Consider the following 19,262-nt stretch of genomic DNA (forward strand, 5'->3'; position numbering starts at 1 on the left):
CAGTAAGATGCTATACTTCAGTCGTGATGCATTTATGAGAAAAAGCTGTGTTACGTATAGCAAAACATCGAGCATGAATAGGATTATTATGCGAAACGGTAAACATTTTCATAATCGACCAAAAAAATCAACCTCGCTGCCCATGTAGAAAATCAATATAAAAAAAAAAAATAGATTCACAACAAGCGAATGCAGACGATTGCTGCAATAGCACACGTTGTTAGATAAGCAGCGGCAATATCAATCGTAGCACAGATATGCGGAACACATAGAAGATGATAATGACATGTAGAAAGCGTGATAAATAAATGATTTAATATAATAACAGACTAATAACGGTTCTAATGCCTATGTGCTCACAATACTTAATGAAAAAGAGAAATGCGGCATTAGCGTATACAGTCTAAATGCAACTATCTGCTATAAATGACTCAGTAAAGTTCGGCTATACACAAGCACTCGAGCAATTTTTCAAACACTCTTGGTCTAAAAATACAAAGATTGCCCAAAATTTTCTGTCGGTCATTCGTCAGACGAAGATCCTGTATCATTTCGTCTTAGTACACGACGGTAAAGTAGTAGAAATTAACGAATGCAAACCACCTGATCAGTAATGCGAAACGAACTTGTCTAGAACACATTATCGCTTTATTAGTGTCACATCATTTAGTTTCCATCACATTATCTCTGATAAAGCACAGCTGAACATAATGATAATACATGAAGAACAGAACTGGAAAATTAACTTAACCATCCCACGTTGCCTTCTACCCTCAATCCTCCCTGAGCTAAAAACAGCGTCAGAGTAGCCTTAAATTTTTGTCGGATCGAAGCCTGTCACTCTCGCCGCTCCAGATCCGGGCACAGTTAAAAATCTTTATTGATGGACCGTTTATACCCCAGATAGTGGAGTTGTCTGAAAACGGGAACTCTTCCATGACGGAATCAAGTTTTCTGAATCGATCTGAAATTATTGAGGGCGCAGTTTGTAGACCCGCATTGATTTTGGGCCAAGATTGAAAAAAACCAAGAAGTGCCACATTATTTTTATCTTTTTTTTCTTTTTTTTTTTTTTATTATTAATCATTATGAGATATCGACGCTAACAATGTATACGCTTAAATTAATGTCCAAAAGAATAAATGTTTGCATTCTTTGTTTCAGCACTGGAATGCTCTAAATAAATAAAAAAGTTAGGAAGAAAGCATGCAAATATAGTGGAGGCGAGCCGCTTTGTTAACAACATCACTAGTGGCCTGTTTATTTTTTCTTAATTCGAGCTAAGTAACCAATATAGGACTGATGTCTATTGCATTGCTATAGAAGTAAGTTCACCCGTGTACTTGTGCCATCTTGTACGTGTCATTGTGGCTAGCTTCTATGGCAGATCACGGTATCGCCACTTGAGCCCCACAGAGCGAACCTTCTGTAATACTTCCTTGGCCAGACTTCTCCTTTCCGCGCCTTCGCCCTCTCCTGTTGAGCTCATAGCAGCGATAGAGTCTTACCAGAGCGGCTCACCCATACACGCAGTGAAATCGATCGTGTGTGCTGTATTGATGATTGAACTGAGTATTGTTCGAACTGTTGTCCATCCCATCTTGCGATAGGTGCCATTTCTCAGAGTCGCCGACTCAAGTGTTAGTGACTCTCCTTTGTCTCCAATTTGTTTCTGCCCTGTGTTTGTTTCGCGCCGAGATTTTCGTGTTCGTTCGTCTGTGTTGCTGGATCCCTTTTCGGAAGAGCGACGCAGTGTAATTATCTTTAGAGCCAGTCGCGTGCGACATTGCCGGAGGGAAAAACACCAACTACTGCCTAGGTCTTTTAAACAGGTAGATGACTCTTCTAACTGCGTGACTCACGGCGACGGTATATTACGTGGTGGACGGCTACGGCGCTACGAGTACTTTAGGCTCGAACGTACGTGACCGCCTTGTGTTTGGTTCTGTGTGCTGAGTCAAGAATTCCGCGTCACGCAACTGATACCAGTGAGGCTGTCAGCCATTGCCAATTAAGTAGTTACCAATAGCGGAACACAACCATAGCAGCGGTTATAATCATGGGAAACCACAATTCGATTATGCTTTCCGAGGAGGAAATCGCTGAAATTCAGGCTGAGACTGGTTTCTCATCGAACCAAATCGAGCGGTTGTATTCACGTTTTGTCAATCTTGACCGAAGTGACAATGGCACGCTGTCTCGGGAAGATCTACTGCGCATTCCAGAACTAGCTATCAACCCGCTGGGCGATAGAATCGTTCACACAATATTTGCCGACGCCTTCGACGACCGTATCAATTTCCGCCAGTTCATGCGAGTCCTGTCAAGGTTCCGCCCCATCAAAAAGAACAAAGACAACAAGCTGAATTCGCGCGAACAAAAACTGCAGTTTGCCTTCAAAATGTATGATCTCGATGATGACAATAAGATCTCACGGGACGAACTGCTTGCCGTTCTCCATATGATGGTTGGTGCGAACATCTCTAACGAGCAGCTAAGTTCGATAGCCGATCGGACAATTATGGAGGCTGATCAGGACGGCGACAATATGATCTCTTTCGAAGAATTTTGTGCCACGTTGGCCAAGACTGATGTCGAGGAGAAAATGAGCATACGATTCCTTAATTAGAGACAAGAGCGAACTCCACCCAGTACGTTTGATACGATGCAGAGATCTGTAAACGTGGAAAAAAGCGGTAGTGATCGCTCTCGCCGACAGAACAACAGTTAAATAAGCCACGACGTTCCAATATACTATATGAACCCCATAAATTCCAACGAGCAGCCCCCTGGCCTTTCGTGGTTACTTTTGTCGGACGTATTTAGCTAACACAGAAAGAACACAGTAAGCGAAATCACAAGCTTTGCCAGACATCTCCAGGAAGCTTGAATTAATCGGACAGGCGAAATTTCACTCCACACCACCCTTAGTTAGAAAGTCATATTTCCCGTGGTTCTATAAGTGAGTGCATGTGTGCTCAGCATTTCCAGTGCCACTTTACACATTATCTATGGCGACCTTTGGCGGCAATCGAAGCAGCTTTCATACAAGTGGCTAATAACGTCATTTCAGCAAAGAGAAGATTGTCCTTTTTTTAAACGACGGTCCATCTAAAATTCTACTCTAAAAATATGTTTTAATTGAAAATAATTTACAAAATATTTTGAAGGTATTTTTTTCCAACCAGTAAATGTCAGTTAGCTATAACAGATAGCCGCCGACACTACAAACCAATATGAAGCTGAGCAACAGAAAACGATAAGTATTGCCAGTTTGGAAAACTTATAGAGAGATAAATTTGCTACTGCATCTCCCCTCAGCGGTTCCTTAGTTTACAGATATGACTGCGCCTCAAAACGAATTTCTTACGTCAAATTTTGGTCCATCCTAATAAATGGTTACAGAGGTAAATTCCTCCGGAGAAAAATCGTCAGCGAAGGCATACTGACTGTTACCTGTTCATGAATTACAGAATCAGCCCGTTTAAACTATTCGATTACGTTCAAGAACGTGATGATAGAAGATCTCCGCTTTGTCTTCTTCTAAGATATTATACAGCGAGCAGCTTTAACAGCTATTAGATTACCAGAACAGCTCCTGAACTAGCTTCGAGTCATTGGTGCAATTTAAGCGTTGTAAAGACTCTGCCGTATACAGTAAAAGTCAGAACGTTGATGACGCTCTGCCTTTTGCAGACATATTTGTTTGAGGCCTGCTTAATAAGCTGGGACTCTGTGTCCGGAACAGACGTTAACTGACTGACCCGGCTCAGTCCATGGCGTTTTGTAACGCGCGATTATTCAAGAGGACAGCAGATGTAGAGTACCGCACAGGCTTAGCCTGCGTTTTTTCGCTGTCCAATTGTCAGAATGAGACGTCTGCAGAACTTACCATTGTATTGCTGGATTCACTGTGCACCTCCTCATTGTCAACTATTGTCTATTTGCGCTCAAAAATAGCGACTGGTGTAAGAGAAATTCGAGGTGCAATAAGGCCGAATCTGAACTTTAATTGGTTATAGAAACGAAAGCTAATTATTGTCCTGTGTTATAGGTGCATCCAAAAGATAACAGGGATGATAGTAAAATATAAATAATTGGTCGTAAGATTAGTAGTAAAATGTAACACTAAAAAAGAAGACGAACATATAGAAATCACTTAATGTGTGTGTTAAAAGAAAAAAAAAACTGGTATTTAGCGCTAACGAGCGTGTTGGACAACAATTGCCTGTATGACGGCTTTTGCGCCGTGATTTGTTAGTTTAACAACATGCAGCAGAGCTTTGCTGTGCTTCTTGTTGAGCAAAATACGTGTTAAAGAAGTCCTTGCATATAGTTGCTCATAACTTGAGAAGACCGTGACAGTATTCCTGTGGTGAATACCATAAACCAGTTGAATCCTGATTCGTTTGTACAATAAACAAATATGCAACCATTCCTAAAGTAGCTGGTTTACCCATTGTCACCAATTTGTGTGAGGATCCTTCCAATATCCGAGACTCCAACGAGGTTTATCATTAAAACGTCATATACTCGAGGTAATTTTTCGCATTTTAATAGAACCAATCATACTCGGAACACGCAAAGAACTTCCTCAGTATAAACTTTATAAGAGTGTATAGATATGTCATCACCTAACGAGGGGTTTGATGCAGGATCCACGAAGTTGTTGTCGTATACTTTTAGGGCGCGGCTTGAAAAATAAGTGGAAAATAATGTTGTTCAATATGAACGCGACACAGAACGTATAGATTAGAGGGCACTATTTTAGAGGCATGTGCCCATGTTACGTTACCAGAGGTATTTTCGTATCTAAATATATATTGCATGTTGTTAATGTTGAATGACTGATTATTATTATTATTATCATTGTTACCACTCTGTGTAAACATAGTGAAGCATGTCTGCACTGACAACGGCGTGGTGACGACAACGAGACAAAAGTGACCAAAGCAAGAAGATTTTTCTAGGAGTGTCACCAAGCAAAGGATAATAATAATAATAAGATTAATAAAATATTTGTAGGTATATAGATTTAGCGAACGCTGTTCTGGTGTACCTAGACAAGAAGATCATAGCGTAAAAGTTTTGTTGTAAATTACGATAATACACGAATTTACAATATGGGACAAGAAGCAATTAGTCAACGATGACAATTGTCTCAACATAGGGAAGTGCAATGCTATACAGGAGAACGGTTTTGATGATTGAAATTATTACGACGTTGTTTAACAGGAATATTAATCTAAATATCATATTTATATCAGTATACCCCCTTATTACGTCGCTCGTTAGCATTATATATAAAGAGAAACAACTGAATAAAAATGTATCTAAGATAAACGAGTTATGTGTTCATACTTTGAAATAGGTAGTGAAATCAGAGGACCTGGCTGTATTTAGATCGGTTCTCATATGTAAGCGTAAAAAGAAAGACCAACTCTATCATCTGATCCTTGAGCTTATTGAAATGTTATCGAAGTTTCGCCATCTATAAGGACATGCAATAAAAGCCCGTTGCCTCTTGTACCAATCGAAATTCAGATAGCAATGACCACTTCAGAGAATATGTATCTACTTGTTTAGCTTAGCATGGCAATAGTTTCGTTACAGCTACCTACGGCACTGTGAATTTACGCACTCAAATGTACTTGGTTGTCAGCTTACCATAATGAAACCTAGTGCTGCTATTTCCTAAAGACCTTCTGTCACGAAGCTCGCTGAGGACCATTTACCCAACGAAAACTTGTGCTGTTTTAAAAACGAATGCCCTATTCGAAACCTCTGCTTTTCTTCTTTAGACAATGATTTTTGCTAAGCAGATTAGGCGGTCCCCCGCCGCCCTCCTTCGCAATACGTGAATAGTATGTATATTCTCTTACACTGTCGCTGCTATCGGAGTAGGATGTATTGAATCGAGTGGATTCAATGTCATCACACCCTCAGAGGCGGCCATCACATAGCGGACATCAGATCATTCTATAAATACAATCCCGTTTATGCAAATCATCTTGCGCGCATTATATCTATTTTGCCAAATTTGCTCGAGTCGAGCGAAACAAGTTTTTTTCTTTTTCTAACAGTACAAGGTGAGTATTTTGTTATACCGATGTAGTACACCTTTGTGGTGATTTTATAAATGTGATTTTTCACTAACCTCGTGTAGGCGATTAATTTACTGCTGCTATGCATGAAATTAGTTGACTGGTTACGAGGAGTAGACATTTTTAACAGGACGACTATGTTTCGTTGGCCTCAGTTAAAAAAGAACCAGGCCGGCTTCTTCGCTACATGCTACCAAAGTACAATGAAATCTTCAATACTCCAACATTACAAGAATTAAATAGTGTTCGTTTAAAATTATTAAAGCAAATAATAGTGACCCGTGATTAAGGAACCGGGATGTAGCATAGTTGGGTATGTGTCGAAACAGCATTAATATTGCAAGAAAGGCAGACCGCAAGCAATGCCAAATGTCTAATTTGATATTTTCTGTTCGCATCCGCATAGCCCTAGCCGTATTAATTGTCACTTGAACATGCGTTCATTTTTATCAAATCATTTTTTCTGTCCTTTGTACCACCATCAATTGCAATTATCTTTTTCTGTGATCCGGTATTAGCTGTGTGAGCAGGAATCATCGACACAAAAAAGCCCCTCGTAGCACGTTTTGCAGCTTGAGAGCCAACTTGTTTAGGCGAGTCTCCTGTGACCGATGTAAAGTAGACGTCCGTCCAGTAATGCAAAACAGCAACGTGTGTACCCTTCATCTTGATGCGTCGCATTAGTGTAACGGGATGTCAGCGCATGGTGGTCGGTCGTTATAAGGCGGACGCGTTTTCTGGCGAAGTTACATTGTCCGAATGGGGAGCCTAATGGCCGCATGACGCTACGCGCAAAGCTGCGCGACACGCCGCACTTCCGGTGCGCGCAAGAGTCACTCGCTCGGTGTCGATTACTTTACTATTTCGTCGCGATGGGTTTCCACAGATCGCTGCAAGCTGGGCTTCACAAAAGACCATCGAGACACGGACATTGTTGAACAGGCATTGCCTGGTTTAGCGAATCGGGTACGCCAGCCATCACGCACAGCTCGACTCCTATTGCTTACGTGTAATATTTCGAACAGGAATAATAGATTGAACGCTAGCTATTACTAACACACTTACTCGTATAGAAATGTAGACAGGGACAAAATAGCTAATAAGGGTTACGGTGCTCAGTACAAAGTAAATCCAATCGTTCGTGGCGAAGGAAGGCGTTGGCCTTATTCTCCATAGTACTATCTCCAAAATCAGCTTCAGAGACATCAATAAAGTCAAAAAAGCTCTGATGAGTACGCAAAAACTGTCGACAAGAACTAGAGTAATATTAATTCAAATTTAAATTTGTAGTTAAATGTGAGGGCAATTGAGACCTTTTTAATTCGAAATTATGTTTTTTTTTTTTTTTATTAACAGGTACAGGATATAAAATAGATTGATGAATCAAAGAAATAATAGATCTTCTCGTAAATATGACATATGATGTAAAAAATCATTCAGCAATTTCTTCTCGGTAACCTTTATTATCGCTATACGGATGTGTCGCCTTTTGCCAAAAACTTTACGAACTTGATAGTAATAAACAATCATAAAAACGCATTGTAATTAAATATCATAACCAAATTCCTGATAAAGCAAGCGAACCACTTGAATAAGCAATGTTTTCGTATAAATATTAGGAGCATTATTAACAGCTTTTCGTAACGAAAAAAAAAGACTTTGTAGACGGTACATGTAAATATTCTATGTGATGTCCTATACTTGTTGCATAGAGGTTGTCTGGTCTTAATGAGCAATTTGTATACGCAACATGGTTCTATTGTTGCTTTCGCTTCAAATAAGGCTTACTGGGATGTCCTTATATCATAAACATTGCTCTGTGTAACGCTTGGAGATTTCCTGCTTACCTACTAGTGGGTTCCAAAAACTACTCTTTAAATGTACTCAGATGTAACCTAACCTAACGCGCCTTTACCATATGAAACTCGTCGCTCGTCAGTGGTAATTGGTCCACAGTGTCGTACTCGAAATGAGACCACGTGGGTGACTGAAGGCTGCCTTGAGGCATTTCAGCCTGATGAACGTTGTCAACATTTTTCTTTAGGTTCAAGCAATATACGTGGCTAAAGCTATGCGCCTGTTTACTATGCATGCGTATATGTTAAAAAAAAAAAGAAAAAAAATATATATATATCGTAACCGGTGCCGCCCTGTTTTTTGGGTTTCTTATATACACACACCTATTAGTAGTTTATGTCCTTAATCGCCTGAGAGAAATCTTGACAAAACAAACGAGTTAACGCAGTGAACGAACGCAATACCGTTATCTTCGTTTGTTAAGCGTCAAGCTTAACGTTGCAATTACAATATTAAGTCCGCGAAGAAAAATATAAAATTATGATGAAAATATAAGATCTGGGTAAAGTTTATATGATCGTTAAATTTTCGGCCTTATTCACTCCTGTGTCCTCACCTAAAAGCCTCTTCGCAGCTAAATTGTTTTGTAAGTTTGATTAGCTAACTGCGAGAGAACTGTTTGGTACAACTGTTGTCAGCCTGTTGCCTACAGACTCTATGCACCAAGATTTGATGGCTGATTCTCCTGTAAAATTCAGCATTGTGCAAATTGTCGGGTAGAATCATGTGAGAAAGCTACAATAAAAGCAGTAAACCTTTCATATTATATCTTTTAAAATTTTGCTCCGACTACGCGCTAATTTGCGCTGGTGTTTACATAATAATCCATAGTAGAGCTTTTGATTAAAAGTGTTATGAACTATTCTCATTAACTGCTGTCTATTTATACTTACAGCATGCTTTAAATACGATTCACTTTTTGTTTATTAATGTGCTTGCAATATCGATGTTTAGACAAAGTTTCAAAGCATTGCGTCTGAGTAGTATAGGCACCATCTGCCACGAACAATTGGACTCAAGTAAAATGCCTCTAAAAATCCCCGTGTAAATATACAAGTAATTAATGTTTTTTTGTAAATGCACTTAACACTGAACTGTTCGCAATAAAAATTTCTATTCTTCTCAACTAAGACGAATATATTTCTACTTATAAAGAGGATGTATTTCCTAATCAACAATGTATGCACGTGCTCAGCATTTTCGAGGCGTTCAGTGTTTCACCGGTCAGTTAGATCTATCGCTCTAACTTCTTTATTTTTTTTATTAAAAATCTCAATTTTTTTAAATTTAGAAACTATTCTCTATTCCGCAACGTTTCGGGAAATTCGAAACGTGCGTCATTTACGAGGCTTATCGTTAACCCGGAAGAAAATAAAGAGGAAAATGATCAATCAATTCCCCATTCCGGAATCTTTTCGTTGCAAGAGCTGTGCGAACTCGCAGAAGTCTTCCCATTGTTTTGAAAATGCCCAGTTTCCGCAAAAGCACTTCTGTGCTAATAGCCCTTAGTCTTGCTCCAAATCGTTGCTAGATCCGGTGTTTCTAGCCAGAAAACTTTATGGAGGTTGGTCCTTCAATAACGGGCATGCGTACATATTGGTAAGTTCGTCTGCTGGTTATGCTTCACCAATTTCGTTACACTCGAAAGCAAAAACAAATGTTTATTTCTGTCCTTGCTCTAGATTGTGCAAGTTACATAAAGCATGACGTTCTTTTGGGTATATTTACAAGTAAACGCTAAGTCCCCGATAATTACGTAAAGCGACACTAGACGTTACGCGCTAAGCGTTGGCGGTGACTTTTTAAGATGTAAGTTCTTCGGTCTTAGCTCGTGTTTACAGTGAGTATGATGTTAGATATAGCTGCTCCGCTAACGTGCTGTTTCGCAAAGCTGATAGACACTAGCGAACGGTGCTAGAAGATGGTTATTTGTAATGGAAATTTTCTTAGGGCTACTGCTGACAGTCGTCGCTAGTCCGAAGTGAACTAGTTGAAGATTAACAACTGGGGCGCGTCTGGCCTTTGGCACTTATAGGTCGCTTGTAGAAACTTTAGATAATCAAGGGTCGTACGAGAACAATGGATTAAGATACAGACCGAGGTTTGGGGTTTGTGATGTCAAAATCATCTATACTTGAGAGAAATAGCATGTTTATGTTAGATTTATTTCTCGCCGAACAATGAGTTTTCCAGTTTTACTTACTCATTAAACAAAAAAGAAACTAAAGTTCTCTATATACGGCGATATGTTTTTCTGGCTCTATTCATGGCGATACATAATAGTATCGAGCGTAAGCAACATTATTTGGAGGTCAACAAGTACAATTACTCAATCAAACTAAGATACACTAAGAGTACAACTACCCAATCAAAGATATACGTACTAATAATAGCAGCGCTAACAATTTCACATTACATTTCTTAATTGTCACAGTGACGGGATGGGTAGAGCACTGGAACTGCACCCATCTGGTCCTTAATTTTACCCCCAACAAAAAACTTTTTTAATAATTTGGGTTCTTAATATTAGTTAGCTGCACGGTCACCTTTCACGAGCGTGAATATTACTACACTTTCTACTTTAGGCGCGAATCCGTCCCACTTTTGAAAAATATATGTATGTTTATTTATTTGGTCACACTGCTTAAACAGTACATAGCAAATATATGATAAATAAAATATGTTCTAGCATTTGTCTAATATGAATTCGAAGCTATTGAACTGTATTTGTTGCCTTAGGTTGAAGCTTTTCTTCAAGCCAGAAACTTGTCCCGCTGGGAGAGTTAAATTTGAAGCACTTATCTATTCGCATTACAGTAAATACTTATGTTACAGACCTCTTTGAGTACATTTTACGAATCGTTAGCTTAGTTAACGCGACATAGTCACCGCGAAGCTCGCGAGTACAAATATCGATGGTGGTATTTTAAAAGCAGCATTAGGCCAATATTCTTCGCGTCTGTTAGGATGAGAAACAATGTGGGACTGTCGCCGAAAATATGAGCTGCATCTTCTTTTCCACCACTCGAACCTATTTATGCATTTTGTTCGATGTTTTTCATCGCTAGGAACTTACTAAGCCATTTGAAAGAAAATTGCAAAACGCAACAGTAACAACATTCGATGATGACAATATCATTTTACGTATTACCGAATGCAGAAAGTCAGAAGGCCTCATACGTGCACAATCGCAGAAGGTGTCAGCTGCTTTATCTGCACTTTGAAGTGTACTTTTTCGCACAAACGGCAAAATAAGTCGTATCGAGCTAGCGCTGAATTCGGCGCGAAGAAGGTTTTGATAACCTGCAAAGATAGTCAAGCGAACCTATGTTGCGTCACAACTGGCCGTCGTGTGGCACGCCACTGAATAGAATGACGCAACGTTATTAACAGAAGGCAGGCTTTATGCCAACAAATTGTGGGCAGGCAAATGGCAAGTAGAAAACTTGAAAACCGCTTTACAGCCATAACAGCTGACATGAGATTGTTACACTTGGTAATTCGATGAAATTCCGACAATTCGAGTCAAATGCTGAATAATGGATGAAAACGCGAATCAAGCTAAGGTATGATGCCATGATTACCCACAGTGACTGACCAAACTCAGAGATAGACAAGATCTAAGCTTTTGTGTAACTCGTATATGTGCTACATATCATTTTACATAAAACTAGCCCACTGTACCAATGAATCATCAGTCGAACTTCGTTAAATAGGATCCACAGTTGGTTGGTTTTCGGAAACAATCAAACAACAAAGTGATGAAAAAAACTGTTTAGAGAATTATTGAGCTAAAACTTGTGAACGCGTCTGTTATGAAGAAAGCATAAGCATTTGTCTATCGATTTTTATTAGGGAAACTAATTATAAATCTAAAAGCGCCCCAGGACAGATCACATGGTCCTAGGCTGATAAAATACGTTTGCAAGTTGCAGTGTGTAATAACTATGATGCTCAAACTACAATGTTACCAACGCATAATTGAGCCCACGACGTCATGCAAATTGGTAATCTCAGTTTAGCCTATTCAACTCTCTGAATTACAACAGACGCCTTAGGCAGTTTCTAAAAACCGGTACCATGACCTGTGCCCTTCGCTGTGCTTTGTTGTGGTAGTAATGGCCGAAGTTTGGTCCAATGGATTATTTTCGAAATGAGGCTTGGCCTGATTTAGCCCTTACGCTCACAAAAAAACTCTTCGTTGCAGTGACCTCAAAAAATACGTCGAAACGCAAAATGACCTAATTCCAGAAGAGTAGACAACGTATTCACTTTTTACCCACTTTTCAGAGTTCGCCTACTATAAAAATTAACTCGTAGATGTCTGTTTGTCCTACGAACCTGTGAGTAAGCTTTCACAAAAATCTGTTCCCACCACAGTATACGCTCTGTAAAGAAGAGTTATGCTAAACAAAAGAGGAGATAATTTTATTTAAAGGAAATAAAGTTGTGTCACACCTTTATAGCTATATTATTATGTACGTGAAAAAATAAAAACAGTATTGGAGATTAGTACGTATTAACGCAATCGATTTTGCAGATTAATTCTAGCTAGCCGTCAAATGGAAAACTTACTACAAAGCTACGTACAAATAAAGATGTCAACCATCTCGATATAAACTTAATGTAGTTTAGGCTAACAATATTGATATCACTAAAATGTTTTCAAATCAAAGCGGAATAATACAGTCCCCGTTCATTAATGAAACAGTAACATAAAGGGTTGTTAAAGGTCATAGTGCTTGTTTCATTAAAATTGTTGTATCGGTTCACGATGATCTTTTTAGATGTTGGCCTCCAAGTATAGGATCTGAAGCTGAAACGGAACCAAAATACTCATTCTAATTATGCCTCTCTACTTGCACATAAATGGAAATGAGGGTTTTTTTTTTTACTTGCAGGAACAACTGTACACCCGACTTATGACGGCAGACCAGATTCAGCTCGCATACCAAATTCATCATCTTTGTATGAACTTTTACTTGATTTTGTCTGCCCGTGTTCACATACATGCCACAGCCTGCATCACATATATTTACATTAAACCACTTTATTAGCTCTTATTATCCAAAAAGGAAAACTAACAGAGTAACAACAACCTGTAGGATCCAATACATATTTCTACCTCTTGCTCTGGACCTATTGTGGGTTATACGTGCTTTGAATAATGTGTTCAATAGGTAATGCTTCTTTAGGTGCGGAAAATACTCGACTGCTATTAACGGGCCCCTTCTGATCCCTAACTTATTGCCGAATGCGCATCTCTTTGCGAAACAGTTTCTCGTAAAACGTTGAGTGGAAACAGGGCTGGCACTTCCCACATAATCTAATCATATCCGCATCTAATAAAAGACTTCAGAAGGTATTGATCGCTAACGTTGACAGTTCTAAATACGTAATGGGCTCGCCTTCTTTTGGATATTACAAATATTATTAACATATTATTATAAATTATCTACATCAAACTATCACTTATGAAAAAATAGCTACGAAGTTTTGGAAATCTAGCTAAGGGCGACTTTCTCACTCCAAGTCAATAAAGCAAGCTGCTTTGTCGTGATTTTATTATTTTATTTATTTATTTATTTTTGTATATTATAACGCCGTAGTTGTCGCTAGAGTAAGTCACATCTGCTGGACCATAAAGGCGCCTTTCATGGGTTGTTAAGTAAACATGCCCTTTGAATCCTTAAGGCAGCAAAATATTTTAACGCGAATCGATTTCCTCGAATGAGTATACCCACTCCGACCCAAGTTCTAATGTTTTGATTTCTGCATTTCCCATGCGGCAGTGCTTGAAGTTTTTTCCCGATTAAAACAGCTTGCTTTCAAATATTATACATACAAGGAGAAGGATATTTCATCAATCAATGCTAACCTTAGGCCAGACCTAGTCTTCTCTTTCTTAAATCGTCAAGTTTATTAGTCAAACTGAATGTGTTTAAATGAAATAGCAACGCTACCTCTTCGAATCTTCATATAATTTTAGCTTTTTATTCTGCTTTTTCTGAGCTATTTTAGCCTTCTCCTCCAGATTAACTCTAGGATCAAGATCAACCAACTACCTTGAGCAATCGAGAATACAGTATATTGTTACAGTTAATGCTGTGGAAGTAATTGGTTCAGGGTGATTCTACAACGACTTATAAATAGCTCATAATAGTTTATAACTAGAATCTACAAAACGCTCACTTAAGGATTGTCGTATAGTAATTCTTCACTCGCTTTTTGCCCTCCAATAATAGGAACAGAAACGAGAAAGGCGAAATTCTGTCCAATACAATGCTTTAACCGCCACAGTCTCTATGTTAAAAAATCATATTTTCTGCTTCCCATGTTCTTCATTTGAAAAAGAAAAAACTGCAGTTCTAGCCAAAAATAGCCAAAAATTGCAACATTCTCTGTCAGTTACAGCGTTTAGTATCTCATTATCTCGTACTCGATTGATGATTCTATCTTCACTGTGTTGGAAAATATGATATATCCTGCTTTTCTTTGCAGATTTTAACTTGGAAAACAAATAAAATAGAGTTAATCGACCTGCGTGAAGCAAGCAACGCGTGCACAGTGATGCTATTGTAGCTGTACCAATGGATTGGTTATTTACAGAAATTAAACGATTATTATCACATTAACAAAACGAAAACTACATTATATTATATTCTCGTCGGGCGTGGCAAATATATATATGGATTATGCAGTAGTAGTAGTACAATCTGCGGAGTGCAAGTTTGAAAAAAAACTTTTTTTTTCAAAATAAATGTTTCTAGTAAATGTACACTTCTAATAAATGTTATCACATTAGAAGTGTACAATTGAATAATTATTTTGCAATCGTAAAAAATGAATGTCTGTTTGATCGATTGCCTTATCGTGAAGCTGGTTTGTCGGCCTATTTTTCTCGCAACTTTAAGCCACTGTCTATCGTCCCTGTTATTTGTTTCTCCTTTTGAAGAGCGCGCTTTTCATATATGAAGATTGTGACTATTATTATTATTATTATGCTAGACATAAATAAATTTGCTTCTTTTACCAGTGCGTATCTTTCTACGCAATTTGTAACGTATTGAATTTTTACAATATATACTTGCGCCAACGACATGCCCGAGAGCTCTTCAGCACGTTTTTCGCAGAGATATCTTTTTCTCTTCAATACGATGGTTCAGCTTTCTATGATCTGACCGGGAACGAGTCGTTACTGCTTTATTATTGTTAATATCATATATATAATAGTTATCAATGGTGCTAAATTTTGTTATCAATTAATTATCAATAAACACTGTGTAAGTAGCTTAAATTGAAAATAATCTTTATCCTGTATGTCGATGCTTTACAATCAAATCCGCCTACATCCTCGATAGTCTCAGAACAGCTCATTATTTGCCACAGCAGCATAATTAAGTATAATAAAGGTAATTTCGATAATTACGCTCATTGAGATCACAAAATATTTCGCTCGCTGCGCTCACTAGTACTTTCGGAACATAACACCGGTTACATCAGACACCATACCATTATTGGCTGGGAGAATTGAGAATTAAGTCTTGCCCACCTTTCAACTGAATGAATCTCAGCGCATGGCCAACCTAGCCCCATAATCTCTTCAGAAGAAGCTGTCAATCGATGTTGAAATTGACAACTATCTCACATGTCATTTCGTGGGCGATACGAAAAAAACTTGCCGCGCTACTTTCCCATACTTGACTCGAACAACAGACAGCTTGGACAATCTGGACATATGCTTGAACATACAGAGTCTATTGTTTTTCTTTCAGTACGGCATCTGAAAGGTCGAAGAGTTCTTTCTAGTGCAGAGCCGACTCTCGCGAACAGTTTTCGACTCGACCCTGACCTCAGACAGGCGCGGCAATCAGGGATGTCATAGGCCCAAATGTTCAAGCTAAGGTTTGATCGCTCTGGTTCGTGGGACGTCACCCCTTCCAATCTCTCTGCGTCTCCATTTCTTGGCCCTCTTTGACAGCCTCACGCTGTACGCTCGTGTACACCAGTTTGGAGCCATCCGATTTAACAAGCAAAAACAAATTTCCGATGTGCTGCACAAGAAAGTGATTCTCGTCATCAGGGGCCAATTGGTCACCGATACTTTCGTCGTAACGCGTCTGCAACCCGGTGGGATGCTCTGTAGAACCCGAAGCGAGAAGCGCGTTCATTAGCTGGCCGCGTACAGATGCCACATTATTGACATCTCGGCAAGCGCCGTTGGCCTAGAAGGCCTGTTAATGTCGATTTACCTGACCATCTTGGACACTTATACCATTAGCGATGAGGAATATTCTCAGAAAAGTCTGAATTTTGTTTGCGCGTCTAATCGCAGTAAAGAAAATTATTTTTCGTTTTATGAGGAATTGCTACTGGAAGTAGACTACTTTAGCGGGATTAGAGGCTGCGCCTAATAGCTGAAAAACGATCATCTAAGTTGAGTGACATCAGAAGAACGAAAAGGAGATAGGCAGGTGGTCAAGTAGGTCTACTCGTTGAGTTTCATAGGATATTATAAATTTGCTAAATTCAAGGAGATCCTGAAGCTGCACCCCAATTATGTGAACAGATTCAGCGGAGACTGCCGTCAACTTACCATAATATAAAAGCCTGTCGCACGTGATTGGTATGCTGGACATCTTTTGAAACGTACAGCGAAGTTTACGTAGGTGGTCGTTGGTTCTGGTTGTGTGACATATGTGCTTGATTCTATGAAAGGAGAAGCTGGTGCAGGTTGTCAGATGCATTCATAATGACCCCCCGACGGGTAATAATAAAGAAAACCCCTGGCATGCACCTGCAACCCAAGGTTTTTAGGTGGTCATTCATTTATCGATGCGGATAATGCTGGCTCGGAGCCATACCGACATTGGTACAATTCGTTGGCCGTAAATCCTTTTTCTTTTAAAAGACGAAGCAATCGATGATTAAGCTCTGTCTTGCTTGTCGACGATAAAAAAGACTGCCGTTATATTAGCAAACCAAATACAGAACGAGTACTAAATCCAACTACTAAAAAAAATAAGCTTACAATTAAACTGTAAAACGCAGAGAAAGAGTGGTCATCGGAACTGGCTAGCCTTTTTCTTAATGAGTGCAGCTTCGTTTCTAACTTGAGGTTTGCCACTCAAAGGAACCAGCTGATTTGTACTTTTTCTGGATCAGCCCAGTAAGATGCCGTTAATATGGTGTATCTGTACTTTGGTAAGCATTGTACAACAGCTTTAACGCATTATTATGGGCCGCGTCGACAAAACGCAATATAGATATCCGGTCAAATCATGACAGCACAGTGTGCTTAGCAAGCGTACACCAGCCTGTTAGATCTTGCAGAATTAGTTTGGAGGCTGCTAAAATCTATGGCATCTTTTGCAGCCAATGCAAGACCTTGGCCCTTCCCATGTACTTATCAAATTTCTTGACCGGTTGGAAACCAATCATACAAATAATGATTTTGCTTATCGGCTTTATCCGTAGTTTTGGCGAAACGTAACATGACCATCGTCGTATTGACCTCGAGCGGTATGAAACGACGCGACAGGACTTGCAAATTTTTACTCAGACTATTTATGGCCAGAAATCGAACCCGCATCATCCAAAACTGGTGATTATAGTTCGACTCTCGAGGCGCACCAAACTGTGCGCGGAGTGTTTTGTTATACAATAAACAGCTGATATGTCATCGGCTTATCGAGAGTATCGGATCATTAATACTAAAAGAGTTCTAATGTGGAACTTACTACTATAAAACGTCTGTACAGACTTTTTGAATGCTTTTCCCGTCTCGTTGAAGAGACCTATTTGCGGAAGGGGAGAATTTTAAAAGACCTTTTTGTTGTCTTTCGTAAAGAGAAACAAGAGCTAGCTGTTTATCCATACCACAACCAATGAAATTATTATTGTTACAGAGAGCCTGTTGTTTAAACTGAACTACAATTAACGTAGGAGAAAAGAATGTCTAAATCTGGACACAATGTACCCTCGAAAAAATCTGGACACCACATCTGAATAGCGAATAGGCTTCAAACCTCATAGTTTTTAAAAACTGGGCGTCAACTTAGAGCGAAGGACGAAAAAGTAGGCTCATATTTAAGATAAAGAGTAGAGTTCAGTTTGTGCAGAGGTGTTGAACAGGCGTAAGGTCAGCAGACAACAATGGTTAAAATATGCTGAATGTATTCTACAATAATGCCAGCGTAACGCTGATCAATCGCAACAATGTGACATCTTATAAATATATTAAAATAGTTATTACAGGTTGTAGTTAACTTGCTACCATGAAAAGTGATGTTGGATAACGGCTGCATTCGGCCGATGTGTTGGATTAAGCGCGCTAAAGAGAGCAGTAACACTTCATCTCAATGCTTTATTGTACCAAATGCGTCGCGCGGTTCTGTCTCCAACGACAATCCTTGCTGATCGCTCTTGTAAATTTCGACATTCATACAAACACATACCCAAATAATAGTCGCGTTTCGCCTGTTAAAATCGATCCTAAAACTCTAACTACCTAAAGTGTTTAACATACATGGGTACGATTGATACATGCTAACCGAAGATCGGTGGTCACACGCGTCACACTAGTGTGGTCTCTGTCTCTGTTCCCTGTGACAATCATACCGTATACTATAGCCCTTTACGACGAGCCAAAGTCAGTATTTTGCTATTTTCAGTGTGACTAAGTAGAATCTACGAAAAAAAGGTTTATGTGGCAAGAGTCATTAGTCGATGGAACCGCATGTGATATATGCGGGAGAATGAAGATGTTCCCTGTGATAGGTTTAGAGCCACTGGGATCCATCCCATTATATACTCAGTAATAGATAAAACACTATGGGCCAATTGCTACTCATAAAAATACAAACTGTACGTGATAAGAGAACAGCTTACATAGAACAAGCATATAAACTCCGATTTAATTACGGGCTTTTTATTGTCATTTGTGCGGGTTTGAATAGTCAGTGTCATAATGATATCATCACATATATTTCGCTTACACACATAGTCATAGGTCTACCTTCATTTTAACCTACGACTATGATGAAGGGTGTCCTTATAATTCAGGTAATAGAGCATACAAACATTCTTAAGTGATGGAAAGTAGTTTCATTCGAAATTAAGGGATATGGCTGTTCGTCACTTATTTATATATATGTATGTACTGAGAGAAGTAGAAAGAAAAATGGTACCGTCTGCGGATGATGTCGAAGGTACACATAGAGCTATGAAGTTCATGGGTTGTAGTGTGACACTGTAAGACACTTAGGTCGGATTTGCGAATCATACCCGATAAGTCCATTC

General features: G+C 39.1%; 1 protein-coding gene across 1 annotated transcript; it reads left to right on the forward strand.

Annotated features, from left to right (window-relative positions):
* Nucleotides 1-1,498: 1,498 nt before the first annotated feature.
* Nucleotides 1,499-5,346, forward strand: elm (calcineurin like EF-hand protein 1 elm). Its single transcript, XM_022793329.2, has one exon. It carries the CDS (start codon nt 2,060-2,062, stop codon nt 2,627-2,629), a length of 570 nt encoding a protein of 189 aa, XP_022649064.1. The 5' UTR covers nt 1,499-2,059; the 3' UTR covers nt 2,630-5,346.
* The last annotated feature ends 13,916 nt before the right edge of the window (nt 5,347-19,262 follow it).

The sequence above is a fragment of the Varroa destructor genome, unplaced genomic scaffold (assembly GCF_002443255.2).
Source record: "Varroa destructor unplaced genomic scaffold, Vdes_3.0 BEIS01000002.1, whole genome shotgun sequence".
NCBI lineage: Eukaryota > Metazoa > Arthropoda > Arachnida > Mesostigmata > Varroidae > Varroa > Varroa destructor.

Bases quoted from the DNA above. Each gene is read 5' to 3' on its own strand.
- elm (XM_022793329.2), top strand. From the start codon at position 2,060: ATGGGAAACCACAATTCGATTATGCTTTCCGAGGAGGAAATCGCTGAA.